This window comes from Coregonus lavaretus, assembly GCF_964263955.1.
Source record: "Coregonus lavaretus genome assembly, chromosome: 2".
Taxonomy (NCBI): domain Eukaryota; kingdom Metazoa; phylum Chordata; class Actinopteri; order Salmoniformes; family Salmonidae; genus Coregonus; species Coregonus lavaretus.
The window spans coordinates 765,878-790,892 of record NC_139989.1 but is presented as its reverse complement, the minus strand read 5'-3'; the positions used below and the strand labels follow the sequence as shown (position 1 = coordinate 790,892).

The 25,015-nt window shown below is 44.4% G+C and overlaps 1 protein-coding gene across 1 annotated transcript in view; it reads right to left on the bottom strand.

The window, feature by feature from the left end:
• Window positions 1-25,015, bottom strand: part of LOC311143070 (vasoactive intestinal polypeptide receptor-like) — a gene marked incomplete at its 5' end in the record, with an annotated part of 262,368 nt that overhangs the window by 130,447 nt on the left and 106,906 nt on the right. The window contains one exon of the mRNA XM_084178882.1: window positions 2,586-2,683. Coding sequence (XP_084035008.1) covers window positions 2,586-2,683 — 98 coding nt within the window. The remainder of the gene's footprint in view (window positions 1-2,585; window positions 2,684-25,015) is intronic.

Sequence of the window (25,015 nt, the reverse complement as noted above, 5' to 3'; positions counted from 1 at the left end):
CTACAGATAGACAATAATAAGTTATTACAAGGCCTGGTCCTACTAAAGATAGATAATAATACGTTATTACAAGGCCTGGTCCTACTACAGATAGATAATAATACGTTATTACAAGGCCTGGTCCTACTACAGATAGATAATAATACGTTATTACAAGGCCTGGTCCTACTACAGATAGATAATAATAAGTTATTACAAGGCCTGGTCCTACTACAGATAGATAATAATACGTTATTACAAGGCCTGGTCCTACTACAGATAGATAATAATACGTTATTACAAGGCCTGGTCCTACTACAGATAGATAATAATAAGTTATTACAAGGCCTGGTCCTACTACCGATAGATAATAATAAGTTATTACAAGGCCTGGTCCTACTACAGATAGATAATAATACGTTATTACAAGGCCTGGTCCTACTACAGATAGATAATAATAAGTTATTACAAGGCCTGGTCCTACTACAGATAGATAATAATAAGTTATTACTAGGCCTGGTCCTACTACCGATAAACCCCCTCTCTGATTGTCCGAGTGTGACCCTCTCCCCATGGGTTACTGCAGCCAGTGTTGCCAGCACTGCCACTACCTGGGTGGGGGTACCCCACCGGAATCCCCACCGGCTAGGTACAAGGTCGTAAAGGTTCTCATTGGCAGCTTTGAGAATGTCCTTGTATATTATGCTCTCCCATCAGGGGGCTCTGGCTTTGTAGGACCAACCCTGCCAGGCAGGCTCAGAATCTTGAGGGGGCGGTGCTGCTTTAGTGGGTCTCTGACCGCATTCATCTTTCTGATTTGGCTGTGTATAGGTTACTACAGTAGGCCCATTAAACAGATAAGGACTTCTCCTTAGTGTACGGGTCGCTCAGGAGGCTGTCTAGGGTATAGGGTTGGGGACCGTTCCATCATCATAGGACAATAAACAAATAAATTAGATGTATAATTTATTTTAAAATGTATATCCCTCATCTGCACAAAATTGAAAGCTCTCTCTTGCGGCAGGTAGCTTAGTGGTTAAGAGCGTCTGCTAAATGACGTAAATGTAAATGTTGATTGAGTACTATTGTGTTCCAATTCGCTATATTTGAAGATATATTTTGCTAGTCATCCTTTCTTCTAATGCAGTCTTATTCATTTCTAAAATACTATAAATGGAAAGTTAAAGAATTATTTTACCACATTCCCTATCTAGAATGGTATAGTGTAGTTGTTTCATTACATTTCTATCTATTTTTTTATTATTATTACCACAATAACTTTGTGGGTTTTTAGAATAGCCACGGAGTAGTCTTTGTGTCTCTGAACATTTGTCAATATACAGTTTATCGACTACGAGAGCTACACGTCTTCTTGAAGATTGGGTGCAGAACTTTACGCCGTTCTGCAATCTCCCTCGGGAACTGATCATTCATGCCTAATTTCGTGCCAACGAGTCTTTTACCCAGGCTTTTAACCATTACTTTATCCTTAAAGAATGCAGCTTTGGCAACGATTGGGCGCTCATATCTCTGTCCTCTTTATCCGAAACGGTGAACACGTTCGAGTTGGATTTTATTGAAGCGCTGTCAGAAATAATTCCTTGACTACTCTTTCCGGTACTTCTCCTTTGCTTTCCTGAATACCAGTAAGGTACATTTTCACTCATAGATCTAGTCTGTATGTCAAGTAAGGCTTCTCTCAGGAAGATGTTCTCCTTCTGAAGTTCCTTAACGTCCGTTTCCGTCTTATTGTCCCTTTTAGTTTGTTTTGTTTCTTTCTTTCTCCATTATGGCATCTTAATCGTCTCTCATCTCGAGGCTCCTTCATCTCCTTTATATCTTTACTGACTAGTTCAAGCCCAGTTTGTCATTTATTGATTTTAACAGATCGGTTTCCACTCTTCCAATTCCCGGTGGTGAAAAGCTTAAATCGTCTGTGTTCGTCGAAGAGTCACGTTTTCTTTTGAGGATTGGTTCTCCTTTTTTACACTCCATCATGTTTGGGTGTTCCATAATATTTGTCGATACATTTCTCTAGCCTTATGATTTGTTTTCTATTATCCAGATTGAAGGTTATTACCCACCAGTTTGTGAAGTGCTAATTATTATTTGGCGTTCCGGTACTGCTTGCCGTGCGGTAGCAGAGAGAACAGTCTATGACTATGGTGGCTGGAGTCTTTGACAATTTTTAGGGCCTTTCTCTGACACCGCCTGGTATAGAGGTCCTGGATAGCAGGAAGCTTGGCCCCAGTGATGTACTGGGCCGTACGCACTACCCTCTGTAGTGCCTTGCGGTCGGAGGCCGAGCAGTTGCAATACCAGGCAGTGATGCAACCAGTCAGAATGATCTCAATGGTGCAGCTGAAGAACCTTTTGAGGATCTGAGGACCCATGCCAAATCTTTTCAGTCTCCTGAGGTGGAATAGGTTTTGTCGTGCCCTCTTCACGACTGTCTTGGTGTGCTTGGACCATGTTAGTTTGTTGGTGATGTGGACACCAAGAACTTGAAGCTCTCAACCTGCTCCACTACAGCCCTATTGATGAGAATGGGGGCGTGCTCGATCCTCCACCTGAAGATACTCAGTATGCCTATAGTATGTAGTTACCTGAAGATACTCAGTATGACTATCGATGTGATGAGGGAGATCAGGGAGATGCTGTGTCCAACAGTGTAGCCAATTTTCACCTGCCAGAAGAAGTTCCCCTGAGAAACACACACAATAAACAATTGTTAATGACATATTTTATAATTCACTTTGGATTATTCATTATTCCATCATACATGATCCCCTTGCTGCGCTAGGATCCAAGGATTGCAGGCATGTGCTTTGTCAGTGACAGAGTGTTAAGCCAGGAGTTGATGGACAGTGTTTAGCCAGGAGTTGATGGACAGAGTGTTAAGCCAGGAGTTGATGGACAGTGTTTAGCCAGGAGTTGATGGACAGTGTTTAGCCAGGAGTTGATGGACAGAGTGTTTAGCCAGGAGTTGATGGACAGTGTTTAGCCAGGAGTTGACGGACAGAGTGTTTAGCCAGGAGTTGACAGACAGAGTGTTTAGCCAGGAGTTGACAGACAGAGTGTTTAGCCAGGAGTTGATGGACAGTGTTTAGCCAGGAGTTGACGGACAGAGTGTTTAGCCAGGAGTTGACGGACAGAGTGTTTAGCCAGGAGTTGACAGACAGAGTGTTTAGCCAGGAGTTGACAGACAGAGTGTTTAGCCAGGAGTTGACAGACAGAGTGTTTAGCCAGGAGTTGACAGACAGAGTGTTTAGCCAGGAGTTGACAGACAGAGTGTTTAGCCAGGAGTTGACAGACAGAGTGTTTAGCCAGGAGTTGACAGACAGAGTGTTTAGCCAGGAGTTGACAGACAGAGTGTTTAGCCAGGAGTTGACAGACAGAGTGTTTAGCCAGGAGTTGACAGACAGAGTGTTTAGCCAGGAGTTGACAGACAGAGTGTTTAGCCAGGAGTTGACGGACAGAGTGTTTAGCCAGGAGTTGACGGACAGAGTGTTTAGCCAGGAGTTGACAGACAGAGTGTTTAGCCAGGAGTTGATGTACAGAGTGATAATAACATCAGAGTGGGGAGTGCCCACTGATGGTTACCAGATGTTGTTGAAGAAACATGTAACATGAAGTATATAAACTGAGAGATTTCCTTTGTCCAGTGTTCAGATGACAAGAGGCGAAGCACGTGCTGTTTGTTATGCGAACCCGGTACCATATCTATTAAATCATTTGCATCAACTCTCCATCTAAGTGTTCAATATCTTCTTGCATCATGAATGACTTGATACCAGAGAAACTCGTCATAACAGATTGGCATCTAAACGAACAGGATGCAGTTTACAGCCGAACTAACAGGTAAGCAGACTTTCATTTTTAAAATTATGTCAAATTCTGCTTATCTGTGGTAAAGCTGAGCTGTAACGAACGTTTAAAATTCAATATTTTTGGGGGGGGAATAGATTAGGGGTTTCCAAGTATGTAAACAGATGTAAGGAGAAATATCAAATTAGACAATGACATGGTGCTATGATTCTAAACAGGTTTTTTTTCAGAGTAATGAGTAAAAAATAAACAGAGGAGAAGGAGAGTGGGTTTAACAAGATTGGGCGTAGGGTCTTTTAATGTGTACGACATTATAAAGATAGAGGTTTGAGTCCTTTAATGAGAAAAATTATTATAAAGTTGTTAAGAAGTTTAAGTCCTCAAAGACGAGATTATAAAGATAGAGGATGTGAGGTTTGAGTCCTGCGGTGTGTTAGAATCATCATAAAGTGTTAGATTTGTTAAGAGGTTCAAGTCCTCAACAACATTTGTTAAGAGGTTGTAGTCATTATGGTTTGAGTCCTGTGGTGTTTATAAACATCATGAAGAATGGGTTTGAGGCCTATGTTCAGTCCTCTGAGAGTTAGAGTACCTTCGTGAAGGGATAATTACTCCTTTGTGAATTACTCAAAACGGCCAGGAGAGAGAGCAGATACAATGAGCATGTTGAATCATGGCACCAATGATAAAATAGGAAAATTACATTTTAATAAAGATCAAGTTTTTTATTTATTTTTTATTTCACCTTTATTTAACCAGGTAAGCCAGTTGAGAACAGGTTCTCATTTACAACTGCGACCTGGCCAAGATAAAGCATAGTAGTGCAATAAAAAAACAACACAGAGTTACATATGGGGTAAAAAACATAAAGTCAGATATACAACAGAAAATATATATACAGTGTGTGCAAATGTAGCAAGTTATGGAGGTAAGGCAATAAATAGGCTATAGTGCAGAATAATTACAATAGTATTAACACTGGAATGCTAGATGTGCAAGAGATTATGTGCAAATAAAGATACTGGGGTGCAAAAGAGCAAAATAAATAACAATATAGGGATGAGGTAGTTGGGTGGGCTAATTTCAGATGGGCTGTGTACAGGTGCAGTGATCGGTAAGGTGCTCTGACAACTGATGCTTAAAGTTATTGAGGGAGATAAGAGTCTCCAGCTTCAGAGATTTTTGCAATTCGTTCCAGTCATTGGCAGCAGAGAACTGGAAGGAATGGTGGCCAAAGGAGGTGTTGGCTTTGGGAATGACCAGTGAGATATACCTGCTGGAGCGCAGACTACGGGTGGGTGCTGCTATGGTGACCAATGAGCTAAGATAAGGCGGGGATTTGCCTAGCAGTGATTTATAGATGGCCTGGAGCCAGTGGGTTTGACGACGAACATGTAGTGAGGACCAGCCAACAAGAGCGTACAGGTCACAGTGGTGGGTAGTGTATGGGGCTTTGGAGACAAAACGGATGGTACTGTGATAGACTACATCCAATTTGCTGAGTAGAGTGTTGGAGGCTATTTTGTAAATGACATCGCCGAAGTCAAGGATCGGTAGGATAGTCAGTTTTACGAGGGCATGTTTGGCAGCATGAGTGAAGGAGGCTTTGTTGCGAAATAGGAAGCCGATTCTAGATTTAACTTTGGATTGTAGATTCTTTATGTGAGTCTGGAAGTTGAGTTTACAGTCTAACCAGACACCTAGGTATTTGTAGTTGTCCACATACTCTAGGTCAGACCCGTCGAGAGTGGTGATTCTAGTCGGGTGGGCGGGTGCCAGCAGCGTTCGATTGAAAAGCATGCATTTAGTTTTACTAGTGTTTAAGAGCAGTTGGAGGCTACTGAAGGATTGTTGTATGGCATTGAAGCTCATTTGGAGGTTTGTTAACACAGTGTCCAATGAAGGGCCAGATGTATACAAAATGGTGTCGTCTGCGTAGAGGTGGATCTGAGAGTCACCAGCAGCAAGAGCGACATCATTGATATACACGGAGAAAAGTGTCGGCCCAAGAATTGAACCCTGTGGCACCCCCATAGAGACTGCCATAGGTCCAGACAACAGGCCCTCCGATTTGACACACTGAACTCTATCTGAGAAGTAGTTGGTGAACCAGGCGAGGCAGTCATTTGAGAAACCAAGGCTATTTAGTCTGCCAATAAGAATGCGGTGGTTGACAGAGTCGAAAGCCTTGGCCAGGTCGATGAAGACGGCTGCACAGTACTGTCTATTATCAATCGCGGTTATAATATCGTTTAGGACCTTGAGCGTGGCTGAAGTGCACCCGTGACCAGCTCGGAAACCGGATTGCATAGCGGAGAAGGTACGGTGGTATTCGAAATGGTCGATTATCTGTTTGTTAACTTGGCTTTCGAATACTTTCGAAAGGCAGGGCAGGATGGATATAGGTCTGTAGCAATTTGGATCTAGAGTGTCACCCCCTTTGAAGAGGGGGATGACCGCGGCAGCTTTCCAATCTCTGGGGATCTCAGACGTTATGAAAGAGAGGTTGAACAGACTAGTAATAGGGGTAGCGACAATTTCGGCGGCTAGTTTTAGAAAGAAAGGGTCCAGATTGTCTAGCCCAGATGATTTGTAGGGGTCCAGATTTTGCAGCGCTTTCAAAACATCAGCTGTCTGAATTTGTGTGAAGGAGAAGCGGGGGGGGGGCATGGGCAAGTTGCAGCAGAGGGTGCAGAGTTGGTGGCCGGGTTAGTGGTAGCCAGATGGAAAGCATGGCCAGCTGTAGCAAAATGCTTGTTGAAATTCTCGATTATTGTAGATTTATCGGTGGTGATAGTGTTTCCTAGCCTCAGTGCAGTGGGCAGCTGGGAGGAAGTGCTCTTATTCTCCATGGACTTTACAGTGTCCCAAAACTTTTTGGAGTTAGTGCTACAGGATGCAAATTTCTGTTTGAAAAAGTTAGCCTTTGCTTTCCTGACTGCTTGTGTATATTGGTTCCTAACTTCCCTGAAAAGTTGCATATCGCGGGGGCTATTTGATGCTAATGCTGTACGCCACAGGATGTTTTTGTGCTGGTCAAGGGCAGTCAAGTCTGAGGAGAACCAGGGGCTATATCGGTTCTTAGTTCTGTATTTTTTGAATGGGGCATGTTTATTTAAGATTGAGAGGAAATTACTTTTAAGGAACAACCAGGCATCCTCTACTGACGGAATGAGATCTATATCCATCCAGGATACCTGGGCCAGGTCAATTAGGAAGGCCTCCTCGCTAAAGTGTTTTAGGGAGCGTTTGACAGTGATGAGGGGTGGTCGTTTGACCGCGGACCCGTTACGGACGCAGGCAATAAGGCAGTGATCGCTGAGATCCTGGTTGAAGACAGCTGAGGTATATTTAGAGGGTATGTTAGTCAGGATGATATCTATGAGGGTACCCATGTTTACGGATTTAGGGTTGTACCTGGTAGGTTCGTTGATAATTTGCGTGAGGTTGAGGGCATCTAGCTTGGATTGTAGGATGGCTGGGGTATTAAGCATATCCCAATTTAGGTCACCAAGCAGTACAAACTCTGAGGATAAATGGGGGGCAATCAATTCACATATGGTGTCCAGGGCACAGCTGGGGGCTGAGGGGGGTCTGTAGCAAGCGGCAACAGTGAGAGACTTATTTCTGGAAAGGTGGATTTTTAGAAGTAGAAGCTCAAACTGTTTGGGCACAGACCTGGATAGTATGATAGAGCTCTGCAGGCTATCTCTACAGTAGATTGCAACTCCACCCCCTTTGGAAGTTCTATCTAGATGGAAAATGTTATAGTTGGGGATGGAAATTTCAGAATTTTTGGTGGCCTTCCTGAGCCAGGATTCAGACACTGCTAGAACATCAGGGTTGGCAGAGTGTGCTAACGCAGTGAATAACTCAAACTTAGGAAGTAGACTTCTGATATTTATGTGCAAGAAACCAAGACTTTTGCGATTACAGAAGTCATCAAATGATAGCGCCTGGGGAGTAGGAGTGATACTGAGGGCTGCAGGGCCTGGGTTAGCCTCTACATCACCAGAGGAACAGAGGAGGACTAGAATAAGGATACGGCTAAAGGCTTTAAGAACTGGTCTTCTAGTGCGTTGGGTACATAGAATAAAGGGGGCAGATTTCCTGGCTGGTGGTAGCTAGCTGGTAGCGATGAAATCCGGAGTTAAAGGTCCAGTGATTCAGTGATTCCGGCGGAAAAACTGATATGTTCTGGGTCGATAACGCGCTGTGCAGACTGGCCGAATATCCGGTGATCAATGTCCAGTGATTAAAATTAATCCCGCAGAAAAAAATCCAATGTCCTGGGTGAAACACCGCTAGCTGTGGCTAATAGCAAGTAGCTAGTTCAGTAGCTAGTTCAGTTTAGTGAGTAAGAGGCCACGGCTAGCGTGTGCTAGCGGGCCAGAGATATCAGATGGATGGAATCTTCGTGGTTAACGTCGTAACCACATCAGACGATTTCGTCAGGCCGAATATCCGGTGATCAATGTCCAGTGATTAAAATTAATCCCGCAGAAAAAAAATCCAAGTTGGGGATTTGATTCAAATATTTGATTATTGCATGAACTAATAAAGGCAATGGATGGCCAGTTTAGTAGACCGGTATCTGGAAAAACAGTCACCATTAAGACAATAATTACATACAATAATGCCACCATTCAGCTGTTTTTCTAACCTCATTGTCTGAAGCGTTAACGTTAGGTAGTAAGTGGCTACTGTGCTTGAAATGTAGCTAGCTTGTTGCTACCTGGATAGCTACTAAACAATAGCTGGAACGACCTAGCGAACAGACGCGAACTGGCGAACTGGCTGAGTCAATTCAGTGGCTAGCTTTGCACTTGGCTAGCTAACAGTAGCTGCTAAGTTATAACCTACATTTGTGTTTTGTTTTTACATACTGGTAGCCAGAGTCGTTCAAGGGAATTCGGGACATGGGTGACTAGTTAACGTTAGCTTGGCTCTCTATGTGTGTTCGTGCCGTGGGAGGAGGGGTTTCTTCGTTGGCAGAAAGCAATGGCTAGCTAGTATGCTAACTATTCTAGCTAACTAGCTGGCTGAATAAGTTCACAACGGACTCGCTCAAGCTGTCGGGACTAATCCACAACGTTAGACACGGACACAAATGATCTGCTTGGCGTGTTGACACACTGGTGGTTTGTTGTGGCCGAGTATTGGTGCTAAACCGTGTTTTTGGAGTCCGGCATGCTAGTTGGCTGTGGCGTCATATGACTAGGTGCCCTGGACGGTTTTCACGGAAGAATACTGTACCAAGTTAGCTAGCTGAATAAACTAAGTTAGTCTATTCCTAGAAAACATTGAACCGCTGTAGTTTACAACAATAATAGTTTCTGAGGTGGAAGTTGGGAGAGTTATATTTGAGTGTTTCAGTGAAACGTAAGTGAGGGAGGCCCCGCTCTCTCGCTTTCCCAGATGTTTAGTTCATTTCAATCCGATCTCCTTTGCATTATTGTAGCCATTTTCTGTAGCCTGTCAACTATGCCTCTGTCTATCCCTGTTCTCTCCTCTCCGCAAAGGCTATACAAACGCCTCACACAACGTGGCTGCTGCCTCTCTAACCTGGTGGTCCCTGCACGCACGACCCACGTGGAGTTCCAGGTCTCCGGCAGCCTCTGGAACTGCCGTTCTGCGGCCAACAAGGCAGAGTTCATCTCAGCCTATGCTACCCTCCAGTCCCTCTACTTCTTGGCGCTGACGGAAACATGGATTACCACAGAAAACACTGCTACTCCTACTGCTCTCTCCTCGTCTGACCATGTGTTCTCGCATACCCCGAGAGCATCTGGTCAGCGGGGTGGTGGCACAGGAATCCTCATCTCTCCCAAGTGGACATTCTCTCTTTTCCCCTGACCCATCTGTCTATCTCCTCATTTGAATTCCATGCTGTCACAGTCACTAGCCCATTCAAGCTTAACATCCTTGTCATTTATCGCCCTCCAGGTTCCCTTGGAGAGTTCATCAATGAGCTCGACGCCTTGATAAGTTCCTTTCCTGAGGATGGCTCACCCCTCAGTTCTGGGTGACTTCAACCTCCCTACATCTACCTTTGACTCATTTCTCTCTGTCTCTTTCTTTCCACTCCTCTCCTCTTTTGACCTTACCCTCTCACCGTCCCCCCCTACTCACAAGGCAGGCAATACGCTTGACCTCATCTTTACTAGATGCTGTTCTTCTACTAATCTCACTGCAACTCCCCTCCATGTCTCCGACCACTACTTTGTATCCTTTTCTCTCTCGCTCTCCTCCAACACTACTCACTCTGCCCCTACTCAGATGGTAATGCGCCGTCGCAACCTTCGCTCTCTCTCTCCCGCTACTCTCTCCTCTTCCATCCTATCATCTCTTCCCTCTGCTCATTCCTTCTCCCTCCAATCTCCTGATTCTGCCTCCTCAACCCTCCTCTCCTCTCTTTCTGCATCCTTTGACTCTCTATGTCCCCTGTCCTTCCGGCCGGCTCGGTCCTCCCCTCCTGCTCCGTAATGGGGAGGTTATTCTGAAACGAGAGACCGTAATGGGGAGGCAAGGAGACCGTAATGGGGAGGCAAGGAGACCGTAATGGGGAGGTTATTCAGAAACGACAGACCGTAATGGGGAGGCAAGGAGACCGTAATGGGGAGGCAAGGAGACCGTAATGGGGAGGCAAGGAGACCGTAATGGGGAGGCAAGTAGGCAGAAATACAAAATAGAACGTAGGAATATTTGATAAAATAGGGTGGGGTCTAGTGACCCGAAGCTGAATAAATCGTTGGGAAAATATCTAAGGAGAGGAAAGTGGTTTTATAGGTTTGAGATAAAGAAGGGAAAAATTAAAATAAGAATATAATACTGAAGGAAAGTGAGTCTTAATGGGAGTATAATAGTAATATAATCTTAATGGGAAGTGAAGCAAGGGGACAAAGAGAATAAAAACAGTATTAAAAACACCAGGGATAAAAACACATTGTTGAAAAGAAGCAGAGTATGAAGATATATTAGGAGAGAAATACCATTCACTTAGGGATATATAAAATCATGAAGATACAACAGCAATCTAGGATTGTGAAAGTTGGTTTTTAGTTAGTTTTTAACCCTACGATAGAGGTAAATGCAGAACGCTGTTTGAGAATGGGTTTAATTTTTTTGTCTGCAAGTAAGAATAGGAGAGTTTCCAGCGAGCTGTAAGGGACATAATGGGTTAAGTTTGGTGTAGTGGGATCACTGGTTGCTGCGGAAAAGGAGGAAGTCAAAGGTGGGTGAGTGTTACCGGTGTGAAATGGCTAGCTAGTTAGCGGTGCGCGCTAGTAGCATTTCAATCGGTGACGTCACTCGCTCTGAGACCTTGAAGTAGCTGCAAGGGACGTGGCTTTTGTGGAGCGACGGGTAACGGTGCTTCGAGTGTGGCTGTTGTCGATGTGTGCGAGAGAGATACCTAGATCCATGTATCTCACTGTAGGAGAGGTCCAACCCCAGAAGAGGAAGATGGCCTCGCCATTGGGTAGCGTTATTTTCTTTTGTGTCTGTATGTGTCTGTGTGTCTTTGCAGCAGTGACTCTCAGCTTCCCTATTGGTATGCTGCCAGAAGGACACTTTCTGCAGATCGATGTTGGTGAATTGAGAGGGACTCTTCCTGATCCGAGACCCTAATGACGGAAGAAGGTCCCGAACCAAAGAGACCATACATCGTCACCCAGGCTGCACCGACGGCTGTAAGGATAGAGGGGAGCTCGACCTGGTATCATCTAAACCACTGCACCACCGTACCACGAGGAAACCGATGACCTAGAGATGAGGGAGCTGAGGATGACAATGGGAAGGCTACTGATTCGATAGAGTGATAAGGAGAGTATATTAGAAATTGGTATTAAGAATAATTGGTAAAACATCATAATTTTATTTTTATTGGCCAGTCTGAGATATGGCTTTTTCTTTGCAACTCTGTCTAGAAGGTCAGCATCCCGGAGTTGCCTCTTCACTGTTGACGTTGAGACTGGTGTTTTGCGGGTACTACTTAATGAAGCTGCCAGTTGAGGACCTGTGAGGCGTCTGTTTCTCAAACTAGACACTCTAATGTATTTGTCCTCTTGCTCAGTTGTGCACCGGGGCCTCCCACTCCTCTTTCTATTCTGGTTAGAGCCCGTTTGCGCTGTTCTGTGAAGGGAGTAGTACACAGCGTTGTACGAGATCTTCAGTTTCTTGCCAATTTCTCGCATGGAATAGCCTCAGAACAAGAATAGACTGATGAGTTTCAGAATAAAGTTATTTGTTTCTGGGCATTTTGAGCTTGTAATCGAACCTACAATTGCCCATGCTCCAGATACTCAACTAGTCTCAAGAAGGCCAGTTTTATTGCTTCTTCAATCAGCACAACAGTTTTCAGCTGTGCTAACATAATTGCAAAAGGGTTTTCTAATGATCAATTAGCCTTTTAAAATGATAAATGAAGTGAGTTTGGAAAAACAGAAAATATGCATCTTAAAATAGCACCCGTACAAAAAAAGTTAGCTGTTTTTGAAACTGCAGTCAAATTAACTGCAGTCGAATGTGGTATTTTGGACGCAGTAATTGCAGCATAAATGCAGTGTTCTGCAGTTGAACTGCACTCTGGCTGCAATCTTTTCCCGTAAGTGCTGAATCAAATAGGCTTCCCCAAAAAAACATGGCCGCTGTGGTAATGCGTATTTTTTGATTGCCGATTTTGTGCATTTATCAAAATCCCATCAGGTAGCCTAATTTCAGATGTATGTACAAGATTATTAGGGAAATCTTTTTTCTTGAACAGCGTTTAAATCAAACCTATTATATTAATTTGTCTGTACTCAGTGCCGTGTTCCTATTGGTCAGTCACCAGAATCAGCTCGTTACACACTACTAAATAGTGCCAGAACTTTGTCAGAGCCTACGACTGCGCGTAGCGGTACATAACCTAGAACCTAGAACCTAGACCTTGTCACACTGAACGAGCCAAGACATCTGACAATCGTTTTTACGAGCTAAGATTTTGCCTACGACATGGAAGTGTTGTCTGGGACTGCAAAATCGTGGTATAAAATGGCTAAAATTGTACCGTCTGCAAAGGCCTTTAGTCTGTGATTCACTGTTAAGCCATGTTGGATCTATTGACCTTCAGAGGATTTACAGAATCCAGAAGAGAAGCTTAAACAAGCATGTGTCTTTCTCCAGAACATACAGTACTATGTGTGCATCCAAAAATGGCACACTATTCCCTATATAATGCACTACTTTTGACCAAATCTCAATGGACCCTGTCCCTTTCCAGGGTCCCTGTCTTTCAGGGGGAAGAACCTACTACTCAGATCGGTATGTCTGGTATCCTAACCCTAACCCTAACCCTAACCCTAACCCTAACCCTAACCCTAACCCTAACCCTAACAGCCACCGTTGGTGAATGTGTTACTACCCTCACAGTACTAAGACTCTTCTTCTCTGGCAATATTCTCCTTTCAGGAACTTCAAAAGTTGTTTCAGCTTCATCACTAAGATGGTTTCTGACATTTCTGATGATTGGATGGAGGTTAAGAGAGCTACATCCCTAACCAAAGGAGGTGTCACACACTTCAGGTTCCGACATCAAATTCCTTTTAAAGTCGGTCACAGTCCAATCCCCCTGGACTTGGTTGGGAGAGCGGAGAGTAGCGGAGCCGAGCCGAGCCGAGCGCCCACTGAGAAAGCTTTTAACACCCTATAGAGGACATTCACCTCACTGATCAGACTGTTGTGACCATGAGCCAGATGACCTCATAGGAGAATGTATGAGCCACAGTGAATGCATGACAGAGTGAATGTATGACACAGTTAACGTATGACTGAGTGAATATATGACAGAGTGATGTATGACAGAGTGAATGTATTACAGATTGAACGTATGCCACCGTGAATGTATGAGCCACAGTGAATTTATGAGCCACAGTGAATGTATGATAGAGTTAATGTATGACAGAGTTAATGTATGCCAGAATGAATGAATGAGCCATAGAAAATATATGACAGAGTGAATGTTTACATACTGCTTTCCTCATCTCATATGTATATACTGCATTCTATTCTACTGTATTTTAGTCAATGCCACTCCGACATTGCTCGTCCTAAAATTTATATATTTCTTAATTCCATTCATTTACTTTTAGATTAGTGTATATTGTTGTGAATTGTTAGATACTACTGCACTGTTGGAGCTAGGAACACAAGCATTTCACTACACCCACAATAACATCTGCTAAACATGTGTATATGACCAATAACATTTTATTTAATTTTATTTGATGTATGAGCCACAGTAAATGTATGCCAGAGTGAATGTATGACTGAGTGAATATATGACTGAGTGAATGTATGACTGAGTGAATGTATGACTGAGTGAATGTATGATACATTGAACGTATGAGCCACAGTCAATGTACGAGCCACAGTGAACCTATGGACCATAGTGAATGTATACAAAGCCTCCAGAGCTAGAAAACACAACAGGGACAGCTGCTAATGTGTTTACATTAATTCTGACCAACAAGGTTAGAGCCATCAGACTGTAATGACTGCCTGAAGCCTTGGAGGAATGGTGTTGAGGAGAGAAAGGCAAAGAGAAGAGACCTGGTCAATGTGGATCAACAACGTGCCATTCTGCCTCAACAAACAGGATGGATGCTGAAGTTCTGGAACACTGTGCTTCTCTATCATTCTGGAACACTGTGGTTCTCTATCCTTCTGGAACACTGTGCTTCTCTATCATTCTGGAACACTGTGGTTCTCTATCCTTCTGGAACACTGTGGTTCTCTATCCTTCTGGAACACTGTGCTTCTCTATCATTCTGGAACACTGTGCTTCTCTATCATTCTGGAACACTGTGGTTCTCTATCCTTCTGGAACACTGTGGTTCTCTATCCTTCTGGAACACTGTGCTTCTCTATTGTTCTGGAACACTGTGCTTCTCTATCATTCTGGAACACTGTGGTTCTCTATCCTTCTGGAACACTGTGCTTCTCTATCCTTCTGGAACACTGTGCTTCTCTATCCTTCTGGAACACTGTGCTTCTCTATCATTCTGGAACACTGTGGTTCTCTATCATTCTGGAACACTGTGGTTCTCTATCCTTCTGGAACACTGTGGTTCTCTATCCTTCTGGAACACTGTGGTTCTCTATCCTTCTGGAACACTGTGCTTCTCTATTGTTCTGGAACACTGTGCTTCTCTATCATTCTGGAACACTGTGGTTCTCTATCATTCTGGAACACTGTGGTTCTCTATCCTTCTGGAACACTGTGCTTCTCTATCATTCTGGAACACTGTGGTTCTCTATCCTTCTGGAACAATGTGCTTCTCTATCCTTCTGGAACACTGTGCTTCTCTATCCTTCTGGAACACTGTGCTTCTCTATCATTCTGGAACACTGTGGTTCTCTATCATTCTGGAACACTGTGGTTCTCTATCCTTCTGGAACACTGTGGTTCTCTATCCTTCTGGAACACTGTGGTTCTCTATCCTTCTGGAACACTGTGCTTCTCTATTGTTCTGGAACACTGTGCTTCTCTATCATTCTGGAACACTGTGGTTCTCTATCCTTCTGGAACACTGTGGTTCTCTATCCTTCTGGAACACTGTGCTTCTCTATTGTTCAGGAACACTGTGCTTCTCTATCATTCTGGAACACTGTGCTTCTCTATCCTTCTGGAACACTGTGCTTCTCTATCATTCTGGAACACTGTGCTTCTCTATCATTCTGGAACACTGTGGTTCTTTATCGTTCTGGAACACTGTGGTTCTCTATCATTCTGGAACACTGTGGTTCTCTATCCTTCTGGAACACTGTGCTTCTCTATCCTTCTGGAACACTGTGCTTCTCTATCATTCTGGAACACTGTGGTTCTTTATCGTTCTGGAACACTGTGGTTCTCTATCATTCTGGAACACTCTGTTTGGTTCTGGAACACTGTGGTTCTCTATAGTTCTGGAACACTCTGATTCTGTGTTTCTGGTTCAGTACACTTTAGTTCTGTGTGTTATTCAGAGTGTTTCTGTCTCCTGGAGTCTATAAATCACGTGTCAAACATCTGGGCGGGGAGCCATTACATCTGGGCGGGGAGCCATTACAACTGGGCGGGGAGCCATTACATCTGGGCGGGGAGCCATTACATCTGGGCGGGGAGCCATTACATCTGGGCGGGGAGCCATTACAACTGGGCGGGGAGCCATTACATCTGGGCGGGGAGCCATTACATCTGGGCGGGGAGCCATTACATCTGGGCGGAGAGCCATTACATTTGGGCGGGGAGCCATTACATCTGGGCGGGGAGCCATTACATCTGGGCGGGGAGCCATTACATTTGGGCGGGGAGCCATTACATCTGGGCGGGGAGCCATTACATCTGGGCGGGGAGCCATTACATTTGGGCGGGGAGCCATTCAATCCAGTTCCAGTATTTATTTTTGATGGGGAAAACGATCTCAATCAATATTGAAATTACTTAAACCAAATAATAAAAACTGTGTAGAAATTATAATGGACCTACATTTACAGTCTCTTCACTCTGTCCAGCATGATAACAGTCATGTATAGTCTCTTCCCTCTGTCCAGCTTGATAACAGTCATTTAGAGTCTCTTCACTCTGTCCAATCTGATAACAGTCATTTACAGTCTCTTCCCTCTGTCCAGCTTGATAACAGTCATTTATAGTCTCTTCACTCTGTCCAGCTTGATAACAGTCATTTATAGTCTCTTCACTCTGTCCAGCTTGATAACAGTCATTTATAGTCTCTTCACTCTGTCCAGCTTGATAACAGTCATTTATAGTCTCTTCACTCTGTCCAGCTTGATAACAGTCATTTATAGTCTCTTCACTCTGTCCAGCCTGATAACAGTCATTTATAGTCTCTTCACTGTTTCCAGCTTGATAACAGTCATTTATAGTCTCTTCACTCTGTCCAGCTTGATAACAGTCATTTGTAGTCTCTTCACTCTGTCCAGCTTGATAACAGTCATTTATAGTCTCTTCACTCTGTCCAGCCTGATAACAGTCATTTATAGTCTCTTCACTCTGTCCAGCTTGATAACAGTCATGTATAGTCTCTTCCCTCTGTCCAGCTTGATAACAGTCATTTATAGTCTCTTCACTGTGTCCAGCTTGATAACAGTCATTTATAGTCTCTTCCCTCTGTCCAGCTTGATAACAGTCATGTATAGTCTCTTCCCTCTGTCCAGCTTGATAACAGTCATTTATAGTCTCTTCACTGTGTCCAGCTTGATAATAGTCATTTATAGTCTCTTCCCTCTGTCCAGCTTGATAACAGTCATGTATAGTCTCTTCCCTCTGTCCAGCTTGATAACAGTCATTTATAGTCTCTTCACTCTGTCCAGCTTGATAACAGTCATTATAGTCTCTTCACTGTGTCCAGCTTGATAACAGTCATTATAGTCTCTTCACTGTGTCCAGCTTGATAACAGTCTTTTTGACACCCCTGCTATGAATATTCCATCAGCTGGTTGATCAGACTCTGCAGGGTTCAAGTGAACGTAAATATTCAGATTAACACCTCTTCATGACGTCATATAGAGAACAAATCACACACTATTCTGTTATCTAAACTATCATTTAATTTTAGTTCTATATGCATCAGCCAAGTCAAGCCCTCCACTGTCACTGGGATACAGACCGTCAGACTCATTGACTTGTAAGATGTAGAAAAGATAATGGAGACATTATGTTGAACTGTAATCTGCTCCAGCCAGCGGTTGAGGTAATGATGATGAGCCACAACGGAAACAGAGAGAGATCCACGACACCTTGCAATCATCGGGACCATCTCTAGTCACACCAGACTGACTGCCACCCACAGAGAAACTAAAGAGATTGTGTTCTCTCCTCTTCTCTCTCTTCGCTGTCTTTGATGCTTCCCTACTGGGTTCTATTCCTGAGGAGGCAGACTTTTATAGTGTTTTATTCAGCAAGTACCAGACAGACAGATAGACAGACAGACAGACGGACAGATGGATAGAGAGTCAGTAGTGCTGAACATGAACCGACATTTCAGTAATTAATAATCAGTTCAATTATTTGAATTCCATTTTGTTCAATGTTTTTCTGTGAGCTCAATGCGCACATTGTTAAGTTCTTCTAGAGATAAATCAGATCCAGCCTGAACTGTGGGATGTAGTATGGAGTTGTAGTTTCCAACAGGCCAATATTCTACATAGTTTAGCTCAGTAATTAACTACAATGACCATAATCCATTGTGCACCTAAATCAAATTAAATGTTATTGGTCGCATACACATATTTAGTGGGTGTAGCGAAATGCTTGTGTTCCTAGCTCCAACAGTGCAGTAATATCTAACAATCCACACCAATACACCAATCTAAAAGTAAAAGAATGGAATTAAGAAATATAGAAATATAGAAATATAGGGACGAGCAATGTCAGAGTCCGGAGTATATATGTATATATATATATATATATATATATATATATTACACACTATCATGACCAAAAGTATGTGGACACCTGCTCGTCGAAAATCTCATTCCAAAATCATGGGCATTCACATGGAGTTGGTCCCCCCTTTGCTACCATAACAGCCTCCACTCTTCTGGGAAGGCTTTCCACTAGGATGTTGGAACATTGCTACAGGGACTTGCTTCCATTGCAACCGAGGACAGACGATTTTTACGCGCTTCAGCACTCGGTGGTCCCATTCTGTGAGCTTGGTGGCCTACCACTTCACTGCTAAGCCGTTGTTGCTCCTAGATGTTTCCACTTCACAATAACAGCACTTACAGTTGACCGGGGAAGCTTTAGCAGGGCAGAAATTTGATGAACTGACTTGTTGGACAAGTGGCATCTTACGACGGCTCTTCAGCATGGGCCATTCTACTGCCAATGTTTGGCTATGGAGATTGCATGGCTGTGTGCTCGATTATATACACCTGTCAGCAACGGGTCTGGCTGAAATAGCCGAATCCACTAATTTGAAGGGCTGTCCACAAACTTTTGTGTATATACAGTACCAGTCAAAAGCTTGAAAACCTACTCAATTAAGGGTTTTTCTTTATTTTTACTATTTTCTGCATTGTAGAATAATAAAGAGGCCATCAAACCTATGAAATAACACATATGGAATCAAAAAGAAATGTGTGCAGTGCCTTCGGAAAGTATTCAAAACCTTTTCTGACATTTTGTTAGGTTGCAGCCTTATTCTAAAATGGATTAAATTGTGTCACGGATCCCCCTGGTACTATTCATTCATTCCGTTCACCAGTTTCGGAGGTCCACGTCACCGGCCTTCTAGGGGTCACTGATCTGGTTCATTACCACCAACCCTGGACTGTCTTGTCTCATTACGCACATCTGGTTCCCCCTGATTAGTATGTGTACAGTGGCTTGCGAAAGTATTCACCCCCCATGGCATTTTTCCTATTTTGTTGCCTTACAACCTGGAATTAAAATGGATTTTTTGGGGGTTTGTATCATTTGATTTACACAACATGCCTATCACTTTGAAGATGCAACATTTTTTGGGGGGTGAAACAAACAAGAAATAAGACAAAAAAAAACAGAAAACTTGAGCGTGCATAACTATTCACCCCCCCAAAGTCAATACTTTGTAGAGCCACTAGGATCTTTGCCCATTATTCTAGGCAAAACTGCTCCAGCTCCTTCAAGTTGGATGGGTTCCGCTGGTGTACAGCAATCTTTAAGTCATACCACAGATTCTCAATTCGATTGAGGTCTGGGCTTTGACTAGGCCATTCCAAGACATTTAAATGTTTCCCCTTAAACCACTCAAGTGTTGCTTTAGCAGTATGATTAGGGTCACTGTCCTGCTGGAAGGTGAACCTCCGTCCAAGTCTCAAATCTCTGGAAGACTGAAACAGGTTTCCCTCAAGAATTTCCCCGTATTTAGCGCCATCCATCATTCCTTCAATTCTGACCAGTTTCCCAGTCCCTGGTGATGAAAAACATCCCCACAGCATGATGCTGCCACCACCATGCTTCACTGTGGGGATGGTGTTCTCGGGGTGATGAGAGGTGTTGGGTTTGCGCCATACGTAGTGTTTTCCTTGATGGCCAAAAAGCTCAATTTTAGTCTCATCTGACCAGAGCACCTTCTTCCATATGTTTGGGGAGTGTCCCACATGCCTTTTGGCAAACACCAAACGTGTTTACTTATTTTTATCTTTAAGGAATGGCTTTTTTTCTGGCCACTCTTCTGTAAAGCCCAGCTCTGTGGAGTGTACGGGTTAAAGTGGTCCTATGGACAGATCCTCCAATCTCCGCTGTGGAGCTTTGCAGCTCCTTCAGGATTATCTTGGGTCTCTTTGTTGCCTCTCTGATTAATGCCCTCCTTGCCTGGTCCGTGAGTTTTGGTGGGCGGCCCTCTCTTGGCAGGTTTGTGGTGGTGCCATTTCTTTCCATTTTTTAATAATGGATTTAATGGATGTTCAAGTTTCTGATTTATTTTTATAACCCAACCCTGATCTGTACTTCTCCACAACTTTGTCCCTGACCTGTTTGGAGAGCTCCTTGGTCTTCATGGTGCCGCTTGCTTGGTGGTACCCCTTACTTAGTTGTGTTGCAGACTCTGGGGCCTTTCAGAACAGGTGTATTTATACTGAGATCATGTGACAGATCATGTGACACTTAGATTGCACACAGGTGGACTTTATTTAACTAATTATGTGACTTCTGAAGGTAATTGATTGCACCAGATGTTATTAAGGGGGTTCATAACAAAGGGGGTGAATACATATCCACGCACCTGTGATGAGGTGGTGATGAAGGAGTCAGGTGCAGGAGGGTAAATCACAGAATAACAGGCTTTAATCCGCAAAATACAGGTTTACGCAGAAATGCGTCAAACACACTCCAGGGCACAAAACAGGCGCACTGGAAAATACAAGGCACACGGGAAAAATACTCCTGTCGATACACAATACACAAGCTCCACCGAGCTTCACTAACCTCCACAAATAAACAATCACAAGGGGGCAGAGGGAACACTTATACACGGACTAATTAGGGGAATAGAACCAGGTGTGTGTGATTGACAAGACAATTGTGATGATGATTGTGGCGGCAGTGGTTAGTACTCCGGTGACGACGAATGCCGACACCTGCCCGAACAAGGCACCACTTTTCCATGATTAATTTTTTTGACTTTTTTGAAACAAGTAATTTTTCTCATTTCACCAATTTGGACTATTTGTTTTATGTCCATTACATGAAATCCAAATAAAAATCCATTTAAATTACAGGTTGTAATGCAACAAAATAGGAAAAACGCCAAGGAGGATGCATACTTTTGCAAGGCACTGTATATATGTGCCCTCTATTCCCCATTGTCCTTGTCGATTATTGTCCCATGTCCGTTGGTCTCGTGAGTACCACGTAGTTTGCTCTTGTTATTACGGGTTGACACCTCACTCTTTTGTTTGGGTTACATCCCTGTGGTATATATATACGTCTTTGTTTTGGGCGTCGTCCCCGTCGTTTTCCGTACCTAATGTTGGGAAGAGTAATAAGAAGCCCTATTACGCATTCCATTCCATTCCTGCGCCTGTCTTCTATCAGTATACAACGTGACAAATTGTTTTTTTTCTCGCATCAATCTACACACAATACCCCATAATGACCAAGCAGATACCGGCTTTTAGAAATGTTTGCTAATTTATAAAAATTAAAATTAAAAAAGTATTCAGACTCTTTACGCAGTACTTTGTTGAAGCACCTTTGACAGCGATTGCAGCCTCGAGTCTTCTTAGGTATGACCCTACAAGCTTGGCACACCTGTATTTGGGGAGTTTCTCCCATTATTCTCTGCAGATCAGCTCAAGCCCTGTCAGATTGAGTGTTGCTGCACAGCTATTTTCAGGTGTCTCCAGAGATGGTCGATCGGGTTCAGGTCTGGGCTCTGGCTGGGCCACTCAAGGACATTCAGAGACTTGTCCTGAAGCCACTCCTGCGTTGTCTTGGCTGTGTGCTTAGGGTCGTTGTCCTGTTGGAAGGTGAACCTTCTCCCCAGTCTGAGGTCCTGAGAGCTCTGGAGCAGATTTTCATCAAAGATCTCTCTGTACTTTGCTCCGTTCATCTTTGCCTCGATCCTGACTAGTCTCCCAGTCCCTGCCGCTGAAAAACATCCCCACAGCATGATGCTGCCACCACCATGCTTCACCGTAGGGATGGTGACAAGTTTACTCCAGACGTGACGCTTGGCATTCAATCCAAGGAGTTCAATCTTGGTTTCATCAGACCAGAGAATCTTGATTCTAATGGTCTGAGAGTCTTTATGTGCCTTTTGGCAAACTCCAAGCGTGCTGTCATGTGCCTTGTACTGAGGAGTGGCTTCCGTCTGGCAACTCTACCATAAAGGCTTAATTGGTGGAGTGCTGCAGAGATGGTTGTCCTTCTGGAAGGTTCTCCCATCACCACAGAGGAACTCTAGAGCTCTGTCAGAGTGACCATCGGGTTCTTGGTCACCTCCCTGCTCAGTTTGGTCGGGCGGCCAGCTCTAGGAAGAGTCTCGGTGGTTCCAAACTTATTCCATTTAAGAATGATGGAGGCCACTGTGTTCTTGGGGACCTTCAATGCTGCAGACATTTTTTGGTACCCTTCCCCAGATCTGTGCCTCGACACAATCCTGTCTTGGAGCTCTACGGACAATTGTATGGAGGCTGGCTAGTGATGGTTATTTAACAGTCTGATGGCCTTGAGATAGAAGCTGTTTTTCAATCTCTCGTTCCCAGCTTTGATGCACCTGTACTGACCTCACCTTCTGGATGATAGCGTGGTGAACAGGCCATGGCTCGGGTGGTTGATGTCCTTGATGATCTTTTTGGCCTTCCTGTGACATCGGGTGCTGTAGGTGTCTTGGAGGGCAGGCAGTGTGGGCCCTCACCTCCTCCCTATAGACTGTCTCATCATTGTTGGTAATCAGGCCTACTACTGTTGTGTCGTCTGCAAACTTGATGATTGAGTTGGAGGCGTGCTTGGCCATGCAGTCATGGGTGAACAGGAAGTACAGGAGGGGGCTGAGCACGCAACCTTGTGGGGCCCCTGTGTTGAGGATCAGCATAGTGGAGGCGTTGTTTCCTACCTTCACCACCTGGGGGCAGCCCATCAGGAAGTCCAGGACCCAGTTGCAATGGGTGGAGTTCAGACGCAGGGCCCTGAGGTTAATGATGAGCTTGGAGGGTGCTATGATGTTGAAAGGCAGTGTGCAGTGTGATGGCGATTGCATCATCCGTGGATATGGGGTGTTATGCGAATTTGAGTGTGTCTAGGGTGTCAGGTTAGGTGGAGGTGATATGATCCTTAACTAGCCTCTCAAAGCACTTCATGATGACAGAAGTGAGTGGTGTTGGGCGATAGTCATTTGTATCAGTTACTTTCGCTTTCTTGTGTATGGGAACAATGGTGGATGTCTTGAAGCAAGTGGGGACAGCCGACTGGGATAGGGAGATACTGAATATGTCCGTAAACACTCCAGCCAGCTGGTCTGTGCATGCTCTGAGGATGCGGCTAGGGATGCGGTCTGAGCCCGCAGCCTTGCAAGGATTAACATGCTTAAATGTCTTACTCACGTCGGCCACGGAGAATGAGAGCTCACAGTCCTAGGGAGCAGACCGTGTCGGCTACACTGTGCTATCCTCAATGCGGGCGAAGAAGGTGTTTAGCTTGTCCGGGAGCAAGCTTCCTGCCATCCAGGACCTCTATACCAGGCGGTGTCAGAGGAAGGCTCAAAAAATGGTCAAAGACTCCAGCCACCCTAGTTATAGACTGTTCTCCCTGCTACCGCACGGCAAGCGGTACCGGAGCCCAAAGTCTAGGTCCAAAAGGCTACTTAACAGCTTCTACCCCCAAGCCATAAGACTGCTAAACAGTTATTCAAATGGCTACCCAGACTATTTGCATTGACCCCCTTTTTACGCTGCTGCTACTCTGTTTATTATCTATGCATAGTCACTTTAATAACTCTACCTACATGTACATATTACCTCAATTACCTCAAATAACCTGTACCCCCACACATTGACTCAGTACCGGTACCCCCTGTATATAGCCTCTCCTGTATATAGCCTCATTATTGTTATTTTATTGTGTTACTTATGTTCTTACTTTTGTTTATTTATTTATGTATTTTGTAACAGATTTTTCCCCCTTTTTATATACAAAAAAAATCTGCATTGTTGGTTAGGGTTAGGGTAATAGGCTAGTTAGTTAGTTGGTTGGTTGGTTAAGGGCTTGTAAATTCGCTTTTTACGGTACGTCTACACCTGTTGTATTCGGCGCATGTGACAAATACATTTTGATTTGATTGAGCCATTGAATTGCGACTCCACTTTGTCTCTGTACTGATGTTTTTGCCTGTTTGATTGCCTTACAGAGGGCATAACTGGACTGTTTGTATTCTGCCATACTCCCAGTCACCTTGCCCTGGTTAAATGCGGTGGTTCACGCTTTCATTTTTGCGCGAATGCTTCCATCTATCCACGGTTTTTGGTTTGGAAAGGTTTTAATCGTCACGGTGAGAACAACATCCCATATACACTTCCTGATGAACTCAGTCACTGTGTCCGTGTATACATCAATGTTATTCTCAGTCCACGTGATCAAAACTTATTTTGGGCCTGCTACATGAAAGAGACAGCTAAGAAGGCTAGATTGAGAGGGGATGGAGAGCAGATGCTTCGGGAGGGTTAGGGTGAGAGGGGATGCTTCGGGAGGGTTAGGGTTAGGGTTAGGGTGAGAGGGGATGCTTTGGGAGGGTTAGGGTGAGAGGGGATGCTTCGGGAGGGTTAGGGTTAGGGTGAGAGGGGATGGAGAGGGGATGGAGAGGGGATGGAGAGGGGATGGAGAGGGGATGCTTCGGGAGGGTTAGGGTGAGAGGGGATGCTTCGGGAGGGTTAGGGTGAGAGGGGATGCTTCGGGAGGGTTAGGGTGAGAGGGGATGCTTCGGGAGGGTTAGGGTGAGAGGGGATGCTTCGGGAGGGTTAGGGTTAGGGTTAGGGTGAGAGGGGATGCTTCGGGAGGGTTAGGGTGAGAGGGGATGCTTCGGGAGGGTTAGGGTTAGGGTGAGAGGGGATACTTCGGGAGGGTTAGGGTTAGGGTTAGGGTGAGAGGGGATGCTTCGGGAGGGTTAGGGTGAGAGGGGATGCTTCGGGAGGGTTAGGGTGAGAGGGGATGCTTCGGGAGGGTTAGGGTTAGGGTGAGAGGGGA